The sequence below is a fragment of the Plectropomus leopardus genome, chromosome 3, assembly GCF_008729295.1.
Source record: "Plectropomus leopardus isolate mb chromosome 3, YSFRI_Pleo_2.0, whole genome shotgun sequence".
Classification (NCBI taxonomy): domain Eukaryota; kingdom Metazoa; phylum Chordata; class Actinopteri; order Perciformes; family Serranidae; genus Plectropomus; species Plectropomus leopardus.
The window spans coordinates 6,649,004-6,669,465 of record NC_056465.1 but is presented as its reverse complement, the minus strand read 5'-3'; the positions used below and the strand labels follow the sequence as shown (position 1 = coordinate 6,669,465).

Here is a 20,462-nt window from a genome sequence, read left to right as displayed (position 1 = left end):
CCAAGACCAGAAAAACTGTGCTGTTAATGGCTTTGGTAAGGTGAATTGATCCGGTACAGTCACCGCTGGGACGAGGTCAGGTCCTCTGTTGCGTGGGAACAGGCCCAAGGGGGGTGGGTGAGTTCAATAGCAGCATCTGTGGGCGGAGAACCGGCGAGGTTATCTTCCATCTATCACTGGGGTAGGGCCTGTTTATTGTTTTACCTTCGGTTCCTGAAATTGAAAATGTTCCTGTCTCAGGGGATAGCACGTAGGTTCCTCTAGAGTGTTGAGAACTGTTTTCCACATTTCTTCCTACCTCAACATTCATGCTCACAATTATTGTTTTTCTGTATTTGTATCAGTTCATTTTCCTGTATTTTGTCCATTACAGTTCTTTACAGTACTTACTTTTGTATTGCAGCGATCCACCAGAGGCTGGAGTCTGATGGTACAGAGCGAGTGGAGGGATCGATGACCCAACGACTAGAAAACATCCTCAACAGTAAGCATCTTTTCACTGAGAGTCCAACCCTAAGAGAAACTGTGTTTTGCAAATGCACAGGTTCAGTTTTTGGGACCAAAGTACATCCTGCTAGCATTTAAAGGCCCCATGTCATGAGACATTTAATGCATGATAGTAGATGATAATTATATGTGTATTGTATCCCAAGATGATTTGCGAAGTCAGATTTAAATCTAGATGTAGAGCTGATTTCTACAATCTCTTCCGTTGTGTAACAGCTAAGGAGCTGACTTTTCTCATTGATAAATACACATTGAATAAAAGTAACTAAATCTATAGATATAATTGGATATAATCTAAGTTATTCTGTTGACAATCACACTGTGTCCACCCTTTATAATGGCTTGATTTACTATATAAGTTCATTTTCAGCAACTCTTCCGAAAACTCTTACAAAGATATGTTTTAATCCAAGCCCCTTCAAATCCTGCACCCTTTTGGCTCCTTTATTTCTAAAACATCAACATGACAATTTAAATTACTGTTTTCCAAACATTTACCTATTTTATGAATTTCGGACATTGCATATCTGGATATTAGAACCAAGAACATATGTTTTGGCCAGGATGCTCCTTTGAGAGGATCTACTATCTACAATCTAGATGTCACTGTACCCTAGATTACATGGGAAGGTGCAATATCAACAAAAAATGGCTATTTAACCAATTTTTTGTGACACCAGTCATAGACAACAAATACAGTGTATTTCCCAGTTATGATCTGCAGTAATCTTAGCCACGCTTCCACCTGCTTCTCCAATGCCAGCACCAGGGTTGCCAGCAACAGATCTCCTGACAGAATTCGCATATATGTCGTAGCTCTGGACCAAATATGTCACGTTTTATGGTACAATAAAAATACGGGGAAAAAATTCCCAAACCTTAAGTAAATCATGTTGGTACTTTTTTGGTAATTGTATAAATTGGTCTTAAATGTAATAATAATTTAATTGTCTTATACATTGTTTTATATGTCTTAGGTAAGGGTAATGAAAGAGCCCTTTTTGGTTGTCTGTCTCCCTGCAGATTACTTTGACTGGTTATTTTTACAGTATGTCCTTGGGCTTATTTTGACATGTTCAAATAAAACTCAAAGAGCCAAAGGGTCAAAATGATTATGAGGCGAGACAGTCTGATGCTCTGTGCTGCCAAACTTATCACTCACTAGTATGCCGTCCATCAACCGATCACATATACACTGTGTATGTCCAGTCCCCTTTGTAGATCTTCCTCTTTTTAACAAACCGATCTCTCAGCAGATCCTGTGTTCCCACCCTCTCGTCTCATACATGATAATGTGACTGGTCTAATGGAGGGTCAATAAGCAGGTCCTTTTCCCGGAGTCTAGAATAAATAAACTACCGAGCCGGACGTAGCTTTCATCCCCACAGCCCCAGACTTGTGGACCCATGGTCCAGTGGGCCCAGGCCACCATTCACCCCCAAAAAGTCATGCGTCAGACATGCAGCACCAGTCAGCCAATCACAAAATAGCAATGTAAGTTTCATGACAACTCAGCCTGGTGAAAAATGTGAAATATTCCTCAGTCTGGTCCCATGTTGTTTTTCCTTCAGGGATTTTGTTTTGGGGGTGGGGTTTTGTTTTGATTAGAAGAAGTATTTTTTTCTATTCGACGGCACATCCGAGGCCACCCACGAAGCCAGTGAGTCGTGCAAAGGTCCCTCTAAGCTGTCTGACTAAGAGATAGCTGTCACTTTCTCCTTAGCAGCTCGCTCTCGGCTGTGTCAGAGAGCACACAGAGCAGAAAGAAAACCAGACACCGACATTAAAAGGGAAATGTGGTATCAACATTTATTTATATAGTATCCCAGTTTCTCATTTGCTCCTGCCTCTTTCCCTCTCGCTCACTCGTTCTCTCCTCCGTGTTTCTCGTAGGAGCGAGTGATACCGCAGATACTCTTTTCCAGGAGGTCTTGGGGCGGAAAGACAAGGCTGACTCCACACGCAATGCACTCAACGTCCTGCAACGTTTCAAGTTTCTCTTCAACCTGCCACTCAACATCGAACGCAATATCCAAAAGGTACCATCGACGTACACGCATATATACAAAATAATACTTGAAATACCAGCACATGTATGAACATTAAAAAGCACACTTGTAATGAGCTGTGTGTAGTGAAATATCGGATCATTCATCAAGTGGGGAGAGCCTTCAATTCTCTGAATGACGGAGGACATAAAAATCTGTACTACAGTCTACACTCAAAGACTCCCTTTGCAAGGATTGTTTAGGTCTGTTTATTTGCGAGGCTGCTGTTTTCATCATGGTGTTAATGAAACTAATCTCAAGTTAATTTAGCTGCCATAACAAGTCATTGTCATCCTAAAATATGGAAAAAATACTAATGTTTCCTATGAGAATCCTCCCATGTCATTACAAGTCTACCAACATGTGTAACTTCACCTCACATCACTTCACTTAATGTTATTGTCCTGAAAACTAAATAAATACATATACATACCCCCAAAACAGCAAAAAAAAAACCAAGGGTCTGGCTACTACTACTCACAACGTTCCTGTGAAGTATAGTGTGGAATTTTATTTGAATGATTTCCTGGATAAGAATAAGACTAAGGAAAAACATTTGTTTCCAGACTGTTGCCCCTTTTCTGCTTTCTAAAATATAAAATTCAGAAGTAAAATGATCACATAAACTGAGTTTTTCATTGCTTTAGGAGCAGGCAACCAACACAGCCAAAATGTTTCCCACACAATGTGAGAGAGTGCGGGCCAGAGTGATTTTGATATTATCGAAAGCAATGCTAGAAGTATGGTGTGTGACTAAATGCACACTGTATGTCACAGCCTGCAAAACAGCTCTGTCCCCAGTGCCTCATAACCAAATCAGATCCAGACATTTACAGTCAAATTAGTTTGAGAGAAAATGTTGCAATAGCTTTTCATTGTGCAGCATCTCAAATAACCAATTATTAAGCTTGTCTGTACATTCATAAGTTATGCAGTGATGAAGTTATCAGAATATTAAATAGATCTTTTCTGTGTAAGGAAACCATACCTTTATGGCTCCATTCATTCTTGTTTCCATAGACAGAGTGAATAAAAAAGGGCAAAAATATGCAGGGGGTGGGTGGCATTAATTTAATATTTATTCTATAAGTTAAAGGAAAATAATATGAGTATACGTAGCACCTATTAGTTCACTTCCCCTTCGGGCTGGTTTCTTGTTCTCAGATGTCAAATATGATCTGGAAAAACTTACCGGGAAGCCTACAGATTTGAGTCTGCAAACATATGGAATTTTTGAATGGAAAAGGTGTAGGATCCCTGTACTTACCACATATAAAAATGTAATAGCATGAGTAACAAAGTCAGTTTTGTATGTTATGAGTGTTACACAAATTTTGGTTTCAAACAGGATCCAGTTGGTAGTGATAACAGCTTTGTAAAACTCACACTATAAAGTTTTTGAAGTGTTGATTAAAGTCTGTGGTAATTATTGAGGCACTAGTATTTGGACAGTTTTTCTGTGTTAAAATAATACTGTAGTGATTTTTAAAACTCTCCTTATTACAATTAATTAATGCAGTTGTATTGTAACTTACTTAATTCAAGCTGCTTGGAGAACTCCCGCCACACTACAATATAGAGCATTGAACATTAAGGTTTTTGTGAAGTTGCCCTTTAATTATGGATTGTTACTTCAATGTGCTTTTTAATTCAGTGTTTCCGGTGCAATATCTGTCCCCAGTATTTGTTTTAAGGCGCAACTTGAGTGTCTGTCATCCAGAGGGTGGAGCTAAAGAGGTTTAAATACACAGTGTGTGTCATGATTGATAAAAAAAAATACTGAACTGACTTTTCTCTCTCAGGGTGATTACGATGTGGTGATCAATGACTATGAAAAAGCCAAATCTCTCTTTGGCAACACTGAGGTCCCTGTTTTCAAAAAAGGTAAACCCATTTTTTTTCTTTTTGTGTTTTTACCTCTAGAGACTGAAATTAAGTAAAATATCACTCTTTTCTACAATAGTTCTACCTGTTTTGAATAAATCTGTTTGCCTGTTGCTGTGCTCTAGTGTATGCTGAGGTTGAGACAAGGATCGCAGCTCTGAGGACTCTCTTACTGGAGAAGCTGCTGCAGACCCCGTCCACTCTGCACGACCAGAAGAGATACATCAGGTCACTTTACATTTTTCTTATTCCTAAGATTGGCATTTCATACTATCTCTCTGTATTCCTTCCAGATGAAATGCTTTATACATCTCATATTCTTTGATTTATTTTAACATAACAGACTTATTTTTCACAATTTTTTACATTTCCAAGTCTTGACTTGTGTCACACAGTCTCTACAAGTTGCAAACAGTCTGTGTCTGTGATCTTTAAAGTCATGCCATATCTTTTATACCCTTCATTCTAATGCTTTTGGTTCCTTTGGTGTCTGTCTTTGTCATCATTTCACAGAACTTTATCCTCCATCTACTTTCCTCCGTCTGCCTCTTACTTTTCTCTCAGCGTTCAGCTTTCTGTTGTCCCGTTCTCTTGTTTCTTTCTCTACTTCCCCCCTCTCCCCTGCCTTTCTTTCCCTCTTTTTTCCCCCCTCGAACCTTGTGCCCATTCATACTTGTGGTTTCTCCCGATTTATTATTGTTAAGATCGACCTGTCAGGATCACAGAGACCAGTTCTCAACCACACGGCAACATCTTTCATCCTGCTGCATTAAGCACGGCTCTGAACGCCCACTCAGCTCCTGTTTACTCTTGCTGTGGATGGTGGGAGCCGTGCGCATTCGTGTGTGTTTGTGAGTGCGAGTCTTGCTCAATCTTTTGAAAGATGCCACCTAATGAGAAACAAATGAGCAGCTGGTTCATAGAATGACAGCAGAGGGAGCCAGGCCACAGCTCAGAGAGTGAGTCATCTGACGGCCCACAGGTCACTGAGTGATGCAGAGGAAATTAAGTCCTGGGAGAGGGATGATTAGTGGATTATGAGAGATGGACAAGAGGGTGAAGGGTTTGCTGATAGAGTAGCATTTGCTGTTATTGGTGCTTAGCCTTTTTTTGCCTCTGATGTGTATAGTACCTGCAAGTCTGCACCTCACCACAAGAGGTGTTTCCTTTTTATGCCTCTGCGTCACTGACAATTGTGAACTCTATGTTTTTCGGGTCTTCTGCACATCCCATTCTTGCAAACGCGATATCTCAAAAAAGCCTTAAGGGAATTTCTTCAAGTATGGCATAAACGTCCATTTGGACTCAATGATGAACTGATTTGAAATTGGTAGTCATAGGCCAACGGTCAAGGTACCTGTGACCTTGTCTGTCTCATTCTTGTGAACACAATATCTGAAGAACACCTTAAGGGAGCTTTTTACAATTTGGCACAAACATTCACTTGGACTCAAGAATGAACAGATTCAAATTTGGTGGTCAAAGGTTGAGGTCACTATGACCTTGCATTCATCTCATTATTGTGAACACAATATCTGAGGAAGACCTCGAGGGAGTTTCCTCAAATTTGACACAAACATCCATGTGGACTCAAAAATGAACAACCCAAGAACTCACAACAACACACAGATGTCTAATAGAAGTAAATGATGACATTTTATATCCAAAAGATCAAAGGTCAACTTCATTGTGTTGTCATACTTTTCTGCAAAAACACTTTTCTGTCCATTAGTCAGCCTCATAACTCAGGAACAGAAGGTGCAACTTTTGGTCAGACTGAACTGGTGACAGTAATGCTGGGTGAGCACCTTGGAACTTTTGATTGCGTAGAGCTTCTGTGCTGTTTTCACATAAATGGATGTAAGCTGTAACTGCAACTTGACTGGTTCGCAGAGGCATACAACCATGAGGCAGTAATTCTAGTTTCTTTCTCTTTGAATGTAAATGTTTCACACTTGTGTCTTTGTCCACAGGTACCTGTCTGACCTGCACGCTCCGGGCGACCCGGCATGGCAGTGCATCTATGCACAGCACAAGTGGATCCTGCAGCTGATGCAGAACTGCAAGGATGAGTTCCTCAGTGGCCAGAGAGGTGACTAACAAATACACACACACACACACACACACACACACACACACACACACACACACACACACACACACAGTCATTTGGGATGACTCCCTTTACACATGAAGTGAAAAGCCCCTCTTTAGCATTTCCTACCCAGCGGCTGGTGGATGTCTTGTGAATCTGAGGGGAAGAGAGAGGGCCAGCTGCTTCTCCGTCGTACCAGCTCTCTGCTTGCATTCCCCTCTCCGTCACCGCCCTCCCCTGCTCTGCTCTCCTCGAGGCCCGCATGTTTATTTTTTCATGAATGTATGAATAAGATGAAAGTGAGGGAGCATTGGCTTCGGATTTAGGTTTCAGGGTTTGACATGTTGCTGCACACGCACGCATACAAACTCTGCTTCTCGCTCACACACAGCTTCACAGATGGATTGGAACAATTAACCCCAATTAAGCTGTTCCTCTGTTAAATCAGCCAGCAGAAAAATGTGAAACCGTCCGCGCAGCAAGAACCACGATTCGCCAGCCACGCTCAAACACACACACTCCTACACTCATGCTCACACAAAGGCACCCATACAAATACATTGTGAGTGGGTGGCTGCTTCACATAGTGCAGCTGGAACGTAAACATGTCTAATGCTAAGGGTAACAGTGGTTTCCGGGGCTCAGGCTTGATGGATCTGGGGGTTGGTGTTCTCCCTGCCTCTCCACAGTTAAATATCACCTCGATCATCATGTCAGGGATGGCCCCTTTTCAGTCTACACACGCATTCCACAGCAGAGCAACATGTTGCAGGGAGTGAATCTGAAATTGCATGCAAATCAAAAGCAACCCAACTATTCTGAAAATTGCTGGTTTGCAAAAATGCACACTTACAGTGAGCATGTTTACTTTAATATGACAGTGTAAGACACATGAAATAAACTTTAAATGACTAAAGAGAAATTTTATATCCAAACAATATTCTATATACAATATGATTTTGACACATTTTCTGCAAACCTGTATACCAAAAACAAATAACAAATAACAAGTCATTTGGCAGTGTCTTCCATAATGATCTATATGACTCTTCCAGACAAGACTCACGGCTGTCTCCTGATCTGCCACGCCATCTGGTGAAGCTCTCTTTAGTCAGCTAACTCTACTTGGTTAAGACTAGAAAAAGATCACTTATACTTCACTTATACTTCACTAATATTGAAAAGAAACCAAACATGACTGTTTCCAGAAGGTGGGACATCAATCTTGGCCATCGTTGTTGAGGGCATGCAATTTGTAAATCCACCCTGCTTAGACTTTTCTGCCGTGTTATGAATAACGTCACGCTACCTTCGCCACCGAGAGGGGACAGTCATTAGTTGCACAACCACATGAAGCAACTTGTAAGAAAAATGTAATCCTATGTCATCTAAAAAAATATGTACCCTGTAGAGCGTACTCATAAATAAACACAATTCTGTTTACATGTTGTTTTTCATCAAAAGATTTTTCAAAAATGAATTTTGAAATATTTTGAAACCAAACATCCATGTTAGAAGTTTTCTTCTTTTCTGCCTTTTGCTGGCACATTGCTAGTTTCTTCGTTTGTTAACGGCAATAATTGTTTATCAGTTGAATAACACAAAGTCATCAGCTGGAATGTGTATCACATCATCACATGCTTGTGCGTGGCTGTGCATCCCTGTTTGGGACTTTGATTTATGAAGAGAACTTGACACCATGTACTAAGATGAAAGTGGCTCACAGTGCACGTACAGCATAGAGCATGCTCAGTAGAGTCTTTCTCTGGCCTCCTGAATGGCATAAAATTGGTTACCTGTTGAGAGTTGGAGTTTTGGTTTCCCTTATATTTATTTATATATTGTTCTACAATCAAATATCTGCTGCCATGTATTGATTTAATATTTTTGGAGCTGGAACATTCATTGGGAGTTCTACTGGAATATATATATATATATATATATATATATATATCGTTCGGTTATTCATTGTGCTACACTCCCTGAGGGCAGAGCGTTCAAGGTTTGTGACGCTCAGCCCAGTGTTGTTCGTAGAGGGGCTTGGTTTGGGTGCAAGAGGGGCACACAGTACAAACAAAACAGCACAACTACTGGTCAAAAACTCCACAGGGTGCTCTTAAATGTCCAAACAAGTGATGAACACTGTAATTTTTTTGGTAAAGACAGTCTTGATCTACATGATAACAAAAGCATACACACATATGGGGAGGTGTGTGCAATGTTTGTTTCTCTTCTTGTAGTTTACCACAGCCAGCTGTCCCCTGGCCCCTCTGCTGCCACACTTTACAGAGAGCCCCTCTATCCCCGCCTCTTCCCCTCTCACACACACACACACACACACACACACCTGGTAGCTATTTACCATCCCCACTCTTTACTGATCACCTCTCGCCCAGTACGAAACCCATGCCTCTTGAAACATCCCTCCACCCAGGCAGCCCTTGAACAGCCACCATCATAAAACCACATCCACTACATTCCCCCGACCCCACTCTTCCTCCTTCTCCCTCCCACCCTTGGCCCCCCTCTCAAATAGCCAGAATCCCCCCTTACCGGTACCTCACAGCCGACCCCTCTGCTGGCGGCCTCCTCTTCCTCCTCGTATCACATTTACCAGCTCAGTGTATTTATAAGCCATCCTTTATGCTATTGTCAGCATCACACGTGGCAGGGATTAGTCTTCTGTGATGGATAAGCCGTGTCCGCACTAACTGATGTCATTTTCTCTGTCTCCTGCATTTCCCAGTGCACAATATGAGGTCAGAGGCTGTTCTGCTGGAGTTATGATTCCATTAATTAGCCTATAAATTGCCATAAATGTGAAATAGAGCCATCCATCTCTGTTGAAACAAAAGCCCGAAGCCGGAGTTTTCTTGTGAGGAAGCATAGCAGCGCAAGTTGCTTCCGTATGTCTAAACAGTTCCATCGTGCCCTGGTGCTGCAATCTGACTCTGCCCGATTCAATTATAAACTGCAGTATTCTTATTTCCTGAACAGCACTTCTTCTGCCAATATCAATACAATTAGCAGGAAATTTTGTTCGTAGGAAAATAGGTTTGTCAGTGAACAATTAGAGGGGTTCTTGTGTTCATATGTTTGGCTGTCAAACATGCGGTTGTGATTTTAGACTTTAGATTTCAGTCAGTACCCCTCCAGAAGAAATGTGTTGATTATTGCACTTAAATTAGCATTTTTATCATGTGTTTGCATGTGTATTAATGTGGGGTGGTGTTTAGGAACTTGTCAGTTCATTTTTACTCTTCATCGTGTGTTTAACTGTTTAATCTGAAAAAGCTGGTGAAACATTAATCATTAATAACGATTGAAAAATAAAGATACAGAAAAACCCCTGAAAATCAAAACTTAAAATTCAGTTTGAAGGGTAAACGCTGATAGTTTAACTATTTCATTGCTTCTATATTTTCTTCGAGGGATTCTAGAGGTCATTTTCCATTCTTTCCCATTTTTGAGAATTTTGATCCTTTTTTAAAAAAAATAGTAAGATGGATTCATTGATTATCAAATTAGTTGGCGATTCATTTATTAGTCGACAACCTATTAATTAATTGATTAATCATTGCAAGGGTAAAAAACCCAAAAATCTTTTTAAAGGGGTGGGAATCACTCGAGGCCCCACAATATGATATTATTACCATACTTAAGTCACTATACAGTATAACTGCGATAAATTACATAGCATTATACTGAAATTTATTATCTTTTGTCAATTGTAAATTATGTCTCCAAAGGAAAACTTAGCCATCATCTGTTTTATTTAATAATATAAAGGTTTCTGTCTGTTCATCTCATCTCTTTATTACTGCAAAATGTAAAAATCAATTGAGATACATATTGAGATACTATGTTGCATCAATTTTTCCCCACCCCTAGTCTTATGTTTTTAGCAAAGAAAATAAACTCCATTTAAATAGGAGTCACAAAGGTGTCAGTGCTTAGAGAGAAAGCAGGTGTGTGTGTGTGTGTGTGTGTGTGTCTGTGTGTGTGTCTGTGTGTGTGTGTGTGTGTGTGTGTGTGTGTGTGTGTGTGTGTGTGTGTGTCTGTGTGTGTGTGTGTGTGTGTCTGTGTGTGTGTCTGTGTGTGTGGGGTCAGGGTTAGTGACCCCTTGCGGAACAGGAACTTGTCCTACCTGCAGAGAAGCATCCGACCTGATGAGGAAGTGAGCAGAGGTGACACACATTGTCTCAGTATCTTCACACACACATGCACCGAGGTTCCTATATTTTTAACCCTCAGACTTTTTCCAAGAAAACAACGGATCGGCATAATGCGCAGTTTGAACATTTAAAGCCGCCCTGCACACATGCACACTCACACCTCACACACATTCACTTGTGTATTCTGAGGACTCTGGGGGTTCAGCTGACACCTGGATCAACAGCAGCCCTCATCCCTGTAAAAAGAGAGAAAAACATGACAGAGACACACTGCACTGCTCCATATGTGTGTCAATGTGTGTGGGTGTGTGTGTGTGTGATGTGAGAAAACGTTGTGTGTTTACAGATAATCTGAGTCAATCAAGAATTTCCTTTTTCATTTTCTAGACTGGATGGCTATGTTGTGTGCACGGACGACTTAACCGCATTCGCTCCTTCGCTTGGGGATTTCTCAGCACTTGCTCACACACTTTCAGCCTGTGACTCACCAGTGCACTTTTCTGTGTGTGTGTGTGTCAGACATATGTTTTGGAAACACGGCCATCCGTCTCCCTTCATTTAGACAATCTTACACGTAGGCGTATTGCAACGTCGCACAAACTTGTCTTTTAAGTTTCATTTTCATTGTAGTAATTTTGACCCCCCTCTCAGCACTGTGGCGTTTCACTTTCATTCCTTTCGCCCCCTTCTTCTGTTATCCTAAAGTTATCTCACAGATTCAGTACACCCAAGTTATCTCATTAGCCGAGATAGGAGTGTGTGGTTGCAGGAGGACCATTTAATACGTTGCTCCTGCAAAGCTCACTGTTGCCATCTAGTGGAGCTTTAGTTCTTGGCTTAGGATGTGGCATTACGGAGGCCCAGTGTGGTCGATATAAACCCACTTCACCCCGGCGCTCACAAAGCCCACAGCTCTGTTTCCTCGCCCTGGAAACAAGGGTGCATTCTCTCAGCTGTGGGCCACGGCAGAGATGGATCAGAACACAAATAAAGAAAGACCGAGAGGACCGAGGGAGGATTGTTTGGTGTGAAAGCCTGCTGAGCTTATTGAGGAATGTGGAATTATGAAAATGGCTTATTTGATTATTTGATATCTCAAGTATGTGTTTCTTTTCCCTCCGAGTTCATTTCTCATCTCTGCCCCTCCCACCCCCCCCTCGGTTCTCGTTATGTCTGTCAGTGGGTGTCGAAGCTCTGGACCCGGAGGGGGATACCCGTCCGTCAACCCTCAGCAGACTCAGCCATACTGCGTCTCTGAAGAGAGGGGGCAGCCTGCGAACACCACGACCCAGTAGTGAGTACCACAAACACATCACAGCCCCCCCCAACACACGGTGCTTGGGAGGGGCTTCCCTGTCTGAAGCACACTCTGCGTGTGCATTTGTTTGTTTGTGTGTGTAACCCATTTCGCCCTGTGTAGTGCTTCTGGGAATCACAGTATACAAGAATCATGAGTTAAGTCATTGTAGTGTATTTCCTCACGTCAGACAGTACAGTAAAAGTACAAACAGCTAGAGCCTGATGTGCCTGGAAGTTAAATATCTTCTTCTGTGATTCCTAGAACTACAGTGGACATTTTCAAGTCAGAGCGGTTTGAAAGTCCGTCCTTTTAAGTCCCCTATCACCTCCCAGAATAGCATAGATAGGCATTGTGTGTCAGTGGGTTTGTTGAATTCATAATGTGTGTGTCTTTGTTCCAGCGTGGCGCTTTGAAACCCCGCAACAGGTGCAGTTTGTGGAGAAGCTTTCAGATGTGGTGATCGGTCAGTTGCCCAACTTCTGGAAGCTTTGGATCTCTTATGTCAATGGAAGTCTTTTCAGTGAGGTAAAAATCTGAGAAGCTTCTAATATGACAAGACACAAATATACCGAAAAAGGTACTTTAGATAGATTCCCTCTAATCACAAAAACATGTTGTCTTGCTCACCTCTTGTGGTATCTAGCCAAGATTCAGATGACATCCTTTTTTTCTACCTCCACCCCAAAAAATAGAAAGGATTATGGAAAAGTTCCTTTGTTTATCCTCAGCAACATGTCTTTTTTTGGTCCTATTTCTCTGAATAATCTACAGAACACAGTACCAGTGTGACAAAAAATGCCCCTGAAAACTGGTAACATTTAACAAAAATAATAACTCATGATAATAAGATAATAAATAAAGATAGTAAAATTTGAATAATTTGAAATTTGTTTAGTATTAAAACAAATTCAGAAAATATTGTTTTAGGTGGACTCGTCAATTGAAAGAAAACAAATGTCTTGACAGGCCTGACGAGAGTCAAATCTTGTTTCTCTGCAGATATACATTATAGACTTTTATTAATTATTAATGATTGTCTTTGAGAGCTAATTTTTGGGGGCCTAATACAATAACACCACTCTTTCCAACAAGTTCATTGCAGGATGGTCTATCTGCAAACTGTGTTCTAGCAACTGAAAGTTTAAAGTGTTTGATAAAGCCCAACCCAAAATCTAGAATGCCTATGAATTCTAGTTTTCTATATGATACTTGACAAAAAAAATATCTTTCTTTATCATGTTAAAGCTCTAGTGTGTAGGGTTTATTGTGATATTTTAGTAGAAATGGAATATGATATTCATAAATATGTTGTGTTTTTGTTTCTTTAGAAGCCATTTATCTATATATACAGCATGATATACAGTGGGTCCTCTTCCATTGAGAACACCATGTTGTTTCTACAGTAGCCCAGAATGGACAAACCGAACACAGGCTCTACATATGGCCTTTTATGTTTTCACATTTTCCCACAGGCCGACTTAGTTCTCCTACACACTTGGCACACAAGAGAAGTTAGATGTCACTAAATTTTACACATTAGACCTTTCAAAAGCCATACATTTTATTTCTATAGGTTTGTATGCTCTGATGAAAATCTGAGAGACAGAAAGGTCAAATTAAAGCAAAACACTGCATAGATCTAAGTGTGTGGGTATCCCTCTTTCTGTTTGGAGTGAGTTTAGCCCTGATGGAGGGGTGATCATCCCATTATTTTATATGAATTGTAAGATGATGAATGACCACACTACACCACAGTATTTGGCCTGGTGGTTGCGTTACACTAAAAGGTCAGTGATATGGTTAAGACGAAAATCATGTTGCTACAATGTCTCAGCTTTGATTCTCCACTAATGTTTCCCTTCTGCCTTTACATTGTCAACTGTGGAATGAAGGCAAAAAGACAACACAACAAAATGTGACTGACACATGGATGATTTCTTTTAATTTGCAGATGATATTTAACATTAGTATTTCTTGTTTTTCTTTCTGCAGACTGGAGAGAAATCTGGACAGGTGGAAAAATCCAAGAAGAATGCCAGACAGAGACAAAATGACTTTAAAGTAAGCTTTATTGTGACTGTTTACACAAAAAAAATGTTATTTTGAGATTCTGAAACTTTTTTTTTTTAACATGCGACCTAAACCTTGTTGTTTGTACGTCTGGCTGTGTATGTTATAGAAAATGATCGAAGAGATGACAAATCGGCTTGTGAAGCTCATCCGTGGGGCTCTTCTCCCCACTACCCTGCCACAAGGGGAGCTGAATTTTTATGGAGGCTGGGAGAACAAGACGGAGCTCACTGGAACCTGGCTTACCCAAATCATACACACCGTCAGGTTAGAATATGTCTCTCATTGATAATGTGCAATTCTGTTGTGGTTAATGCAGGAATTTTAATGTCATCCCTGCCATACTGTTTAATTATGTCCTTGTCACTGTTGCCTCTCGTGTCTCTCGTCCAGGGCTTGTCATGAGGCTTTGTCTGCTCTGGAGATCCCGAATGATTTATTGCAGGTGATCCAGGATCTCCTGCTAGAGCTGAGAGTTCACTGCCTCATGGTGACTCTGCTGCACACTACAGAAGGTGAGCAGCAACAGTAATGGATAGAAGAGGGTATAAGTAAGACTTTAAACATTATCAAGATTTATGAACTGTCAGTTAACCAAATGTCTCTTCCCATGCATGTTATGTTGTTTACAAAATGCAGATAAACTGCTGATTATGCAGCAAAGTTAATGTAGTTGGTAAAAAGTGTACAAATACCACATGAAAGCTGTATAATTTGTGCTGTGAATTATATTTTTATTATTAACCTGAAAATCCTGTTTTCACTTGGATTTTGTTATGTAACATTTTTAACAACATTTTTTCATCCTTTTTTTAATATTTAAAAAAAGGATGAAAAAAAGTGTGTGTCCAAATACTGAACAACATCCTCGTTCTAAGCAGATTTTAATGTGTGAAGTGTGTTCATGCTGGAAAACGTCAGGGAAAAAGTGTCATGTGCTCCATAAACAGTCACTACTGTGTATATCAGCAGTTCAACGAAGATTTTAGAAAACTGAGGAATAATTATAAATTTCTAGGAACACATGGAGGTTTCGCTTGTTAATTTTAACTGGCTGTGTCATTCTGAAGTCAAAGTTTGAGTGTTGCATGTATCATTTCCTATTTTCTCAGAACAACTACATTTTTCTCTTTTGTACCAACAGAAAAATATATACTACAACATATACTACATATATTACTACATATACTACAACATTTAGTATGTAGTAGTATATACTACATACCAGAGGTGTGGACCTGAGTCATATGACTTGGACTTGAATCAGACTCGAATCACAAATTTGATGACTTTAGACTTGACTTGACAAAGACTTGCAAACTGACTTGGGCTGAAACAGATGATTTGTGACTTCACTTGGCCCTTTTCATTTGAAAATACGCAATACCTTCCACTAAGGCCAAAGATTAAAAAGTATGTTTAAAAGGTTTGCCACAAATCAAGTCATTTCCTGAATCGACATTGATGCTTTTTATTCCCATCAAGTCAACAATATAAATAATTCCCCAAATTGAGTTTGAATTAAATCAATCCAACTACATCAAATCAAGTAGAAGGAGAGGACGGTGAAGCACTAAGGTTACGTTATTGAGCACCACAAAATGATGCCAAAGATCATTTTGTTTGTGTGCCAAAACCATCCACTGCATAGGTGGACAAAAAAATGAACTACAATATGCAACACATGCGGGAAGAGAATTACAAAGACACAGCAACTTCCAACAACTCGTTTCAAAAAATGAATAAATCGTTTAAAAAGCATTCATGATTTTTGTAATGTAACATTGTTATGTTGTGGGGCATCATGACTTGTGTAGGACTCTAGACTGAAAGGTTAGGACTTGGGACTTGTCAGTGTTGACTAATAACATGACACATGACTTGCCTGTCTTGATTTGGTACCTGTGTGCAAAGACTTGAGACTTACTTGTGACTTGCAAAACAATGACTTGCTCCCACTTTTGCTTTGTATTTTATGTAAGTGGTGTGGTGTATGGAATTGGGACATGGTAAAAGATCAGTTTAAAAAACAAAATCCGAACTAAAGGTTTATAGTAAGGGGTCCAACATAGAGAGTGCAGACACATTACTGTTGCAGTGAGTATTTGGCGGTCAATGTCCTCAACTGTCACCTGTTACCTTTTCAAACTTCTAGGGTAATAATGAAGAAAGTGTTATGAGACCAAAACCAGACATGCTTGGTTTCACTTGTGGTTAGACATGGTCATTTTGAGAAGAGTGGCTGGTTTTCACTTAACTTTCCTCCCCCACTCACATCAAATTGTGGTCTTGACACAAAGAGTCTGATTTTATATTAAGTTGCGGTTTTCCCTCAGAAACTCTTAATTCTGTTCATATTTTCATCTGTAAAGACCCTGTGAGAAAGGGGTCACATTTCATGTATAGAGAGACTTCTTTTGTGTGTTCGTATAGTAAACTATAGAGAGGTTTCTAGTCAATGCCGTTTCGATTCATATTTGTGTTTTTTGTTCATTCAGATGTCAAGAGACTCGCTGAGAAGGAGGACTGGGTTGTGGATAATGAGGGAATCACCAGCCTGGTGAGGATGTGTTCTTGCATCAAGCAGTACATCACAATGAGAAATGATAGATATGCTACAGCAAAGTGTCACTCACATGTCAGATACACATTCAAAGATATACGTCAGTGTCAATATTACACTTAATATCACCATTTCTCACTTTTTACTCAGCACTGTAGTCAGTCCAGATAGAAATTGGCCTTTACTTACAGTTTCTGTTAAAGATACATTATAATCCGTTGTTTTATTTTTTGTCACTTTCTTCAGAACACAATGTGTTTTGCAAATTTAGTATATTTCCAGGAGCCAATTTTTGTAATTTGTGTTCTCTTCATGTGTTTCTTGCAGCCTTCACAGTTTGAGCAGTGCATTGTCCAGATGCTGCAGTCATTCAAAGAGCCTCTTGAGATCAAACCAGGCGAAATTAATGTAAGATAATCCCCCTCAATTATCAATTCAAACACAGAAACCAGAATAGAAAAGACATATCAGTATGCTGATCATAAGCACGACTTTGGCCTCCTCAAGGAACTTATTGGTTAACATCGTCACTTTGTGTTTTGAGTGCTTACTCTGGTACGTCAGTGCAGTCTGTTTGGCCAGTCATTTCTAACACACTTTGAGTATTGTATACCTGAATCTGTGTCTGATGCTGCACCATCGCTGATCGCTGCTCCTTTTAGGAAGGATCAAAGCAGAGGATTACTAACTGAATTGAACAAAATAAATGAAGTGTCTCATTCTCTGCAGCCCAAACACTTGCAGGTGAAGCTAAGAACGTTTTAACTTCAAAGCAAGGGTTCTCACAGTCATGGAAAACCTGGAAAAGTCATGGAATTTCACAATCACATTTTCCAGGCCTTGAAAAGTTATGGAATTAGTAAAAAATAATTAATGGACTTTTGTTGTGTCTAATGAAACTGTTACAGTAATCATTCATGAATAACCTTTCACATACTGCAACATAACGGCAAATTTATTTTCTGAAGCTGTTGGTGTCACCTAACTCTAATATGCTCCAATATGTGACGTTTTATTTACCATCATGAATGCTTTTTCATTTTCTGTTCCAGCTCTCTCTATGTCTGCCAGCTAGCTGGAATTATGTTTGAATAGAGTTTTAATCTGATGGGTTTGAAAAACGCTGTGCAAGGGGGGGCAAGAAAGAAAAAATTATAGGTCCTTAGATTTTTTTTAAATTGAAAAATATTGTAATTTTGTCCTTGAAAAATGTATGCCAACCCTGAGTGTGTTTGATAATTGCTCATACAAAATTAAGAGTAACACAATGTCTGATTTTAGGTTACCTGAACAGGAGAGTAGGACTTTTCTGATGCATTTCACTGTCCTCTCTTAAGGTGCTGCAGCTGGACCAGGTCCAGGACCAGGCCACAGAACTCAGTGTGGGCATTATGAAGGTAGGATCTGTGAGCATGCTGCCAAAATGACATATATGGTTACATTATGGATGTTTTGACAAAGACACAAAAAGCATAGAAAGCAGTGTTTAACTCACTGGATTTATGATTTAACCTGAACATGCCAAACCCATGCAAATCCTCTGCTTAAAGGACACTTTACACTGTGTGATCATAGGATATGTGGGAAAAAAACATGTTGAACTGAGCGTATTCATCATGTGGAGTAAGATGTGATGTCTGGCACCTCAGGACTACATTTTTCACACCATGCCTGACAAGTGCGTTCTTGTGTTCAACGCAGGTTTTCATAAACTGCTTGGATCAGCTGAGCTCTAAAAGTGATGGAGACACTGATATATCACAGTAAGTATTTGGATAACATTTTTCAGATCTTTGGTTATAGTGTGCTGGTGTCTAAAAACGTGTTAACATGTTAAAATCTCTCGTGTTTGTACAGCAACATATCAGTGGACCTGTCCTCTCCAGATCGGTTTACTGGAGTTCATGAAGGCTTCAGTCCAACCTCTGTAAGCGTGATGTTTTTTTTATTATTATTTCCTTGAAACTGTTTGGGGTTTATACACCTGAAGTCCCACATCTGGCAGCGTCACCAGCGCGTGGGCTCTCTCTCCTTTACAAAACAGGACAAACACGTGTCACACTCATTCAAACCACAAAATGTTATCAGGCTGTTTCCTGGTTGTGGACACGAAGCAGTTATGTCCTCATTTCCTGTAACTAGTATGAGATGTTAGTGAAGGGGGTTAAGCGCAGCGCAGGGGAGGAGGAGGAAGACGAGGAGGAAGAGCAGGGTGTAGAGTGCTTCTGGTAAAGGGAAATGGAGCAAGGTGCAGATGGGGTTTCCCCAGCCCAGATATGCCTAGCAGGGGTTAGGCAGCCAGACTCTGCTGAGTGGCTGACCAGAGTTTAGACTGGCGTCACTCATGATGTGAAATCTAGTGTTTGGCAAGTTGGCACCTTTGCTGCCATTACTAGATACAATACACATCATCTAACATCAGCCCACTGAAGACTCTGCTCATGTTTGTAGGTCTCCTGTCTTGGTTACATCAAGTATGAAAAACAAATTGCTGCCAGTGACAACATCAACATTTAGGCTAACCATTCTGTGATCTCTCCGGTCAATGTTTGTGCTCTTGTGTTTGATAAATTTGTATCTATTGTTGTGTGTTTATGCTATTGAACTTATTTGTTTGTGAGCACCGATTTGAGTTTTGGAACCACAGAGCAAGGACATTTTGGAAAGTGAAGGCATTTCAGCAAAGCAAAGACATTTTTAGAAAGTAAAGGCATATTAGGAACATAAGGATACATTTAAAAGGAAAGAAAGGTATGAAAAAGGCAGAATTATATGAAATGACATGACATTTGTGCCAATCACTGATGTTTAAGGTAACTAAAGATATTTACGAAAGGAGGGACATCTTTGCAAACTAGGGACTTTTTAGGAAGTTTGTAAAAGGTTGCTAAGGGCATTTAGAAAAGTGAGGACTGTTTTGAAAAGTGAGGACATTTTAGTAAACTGAGGACATTTTAGGAAAGTAAGGACATGTTAGTTAAATAGGAAAATTTTGAAAAGTTAATACTTATTTGAAAACAGATGTATGCATGTTGGCATGTAATTGTGATGGTTAAGGTCAGGTGTTGGGGAATGCATTATATGATGTATAAAAGTATGTTTCTGTGTGGACAGGAGCAGCGTCTACTGATCATCCTCAGTAACTGCCAGTACCTGGAGAGACGCACCTTCCTGAACCTGGCCGATCACTTTGAGAAACACGGCCTCACAGGCACTGAGAAGATTACACGGGTCAGGTTTAACACTTATTTTCTTTCCAAAAGAGAGCTCAGCCCTGTCTCATAGTGCTGATGAGAAGTGTGTGTGTGTGTGTGTGTGTGTGTGTGTTGTGTTGTGTTGTGTTGTGTTGTGTTGTGTTGTGTTGTGTTGTGTTGGCATTAACAGAAAAGCTGATCAGAGAGATGCAAAAGATATGACTCTTTGCTTAAACAAACTAAAGGTCACTGTCTTGGAAGCTTGGTTCCACATTTTCACTCCTATCTCTTTTTTATCACGCAAACACACACACAACACACACACACACACACACACACAATGACTAATGGCTGATTCACAAAGCAAAGAAGTATTATGTTGGTTTTCCAGTAAAGTGAACATCGTTTTCTTTGAAAGATCGAATTAGACTTTACATGCTCTACAAGTATTTAGAGAGCAAGACATGGATGAATGTTTCTCTAGATGTAAATCTTCAAATATTAATTTTTAACAGAGTTTTGGAAAATACAATTTTCCCCATCATGCATCTTCCACACAGCTGGCACAGCTGTGCCATCAACACAGCAAAAAGTCAAAGTCCCCACACTTTTCCTCAGAAACAGTA

General features: G+C 40.1%; 1 protein-coding gene across 1 annotated transcript in view; it reads left to right on the top strand.

Moving 5' to 3' along the window:
* exoc2 (exocyst complex component 2) overlaps positions 1 to 20,462 on the top strand; it is a 59,867-nt gene that overhangs the window by 29,114 nt on the left and 10,291 nt on the right. The window contains exons 7-22 of the mRNA XM_042483072.1: positions 404 to 484; positions 2,401 to 2,546; positions 4,358 to 4,439; positions 4,565 to 4,667; positions 6,413 to 6,531; positions 11,890 to 12,003; positions 12,410 to 12,534; positions 14,002 to 14,070; positions 14,189 to 14,346; positions 14,473 to 14,594; positions 16,578 to 16,639; positions 16,970 to 17,050; positions 17,980 to 18,039; positions 18,344 to 18,405; positions 18,500 to 18,569; positions 19,757 to 19,873. Coding sequence (XP_042339006.1) covers positions 404 to 484; positions 2,401 to 2,546; positions 4,358 to 4,439; positions 4,565 to 4,667; positions 6,413 to 6,531; positions 11,890 to 12,003; positions 12,410 to 12,534; positions 14,002 to 14,070; positions 14,189 to 14,346; positions 14,473 to 14,594; positions 16,578 to 16,639; positions 16,970 to 17,050; positions 17,980 to 18,039; positions 18,344 to 18,405; positions 18,500 to 18,569; positions 19,757 to 19,873 — 1,571 coding nt within the window. The remainder of the gene's footprint in view (positions 1 to 403; positions 485 to 2,400; positions 2,547 to 4,357; positions 4,440 to 4,564; positions 4,668 to 6,412; positions 6,532 to 11,889; positions 12,004 to 12,409; positions 12,535 to 14,001; positions 14,071 to 14,188; positions 14,347 to 14,472; positions 14,595 to 16,577; positions 16,640 to 16,969; positions 17,051 to 17,979; positions 18,040 to 18,343; positions 18,406 to 18,499; positions 18,570 to 19,756; positions 19,874 to 20,462) is intronic.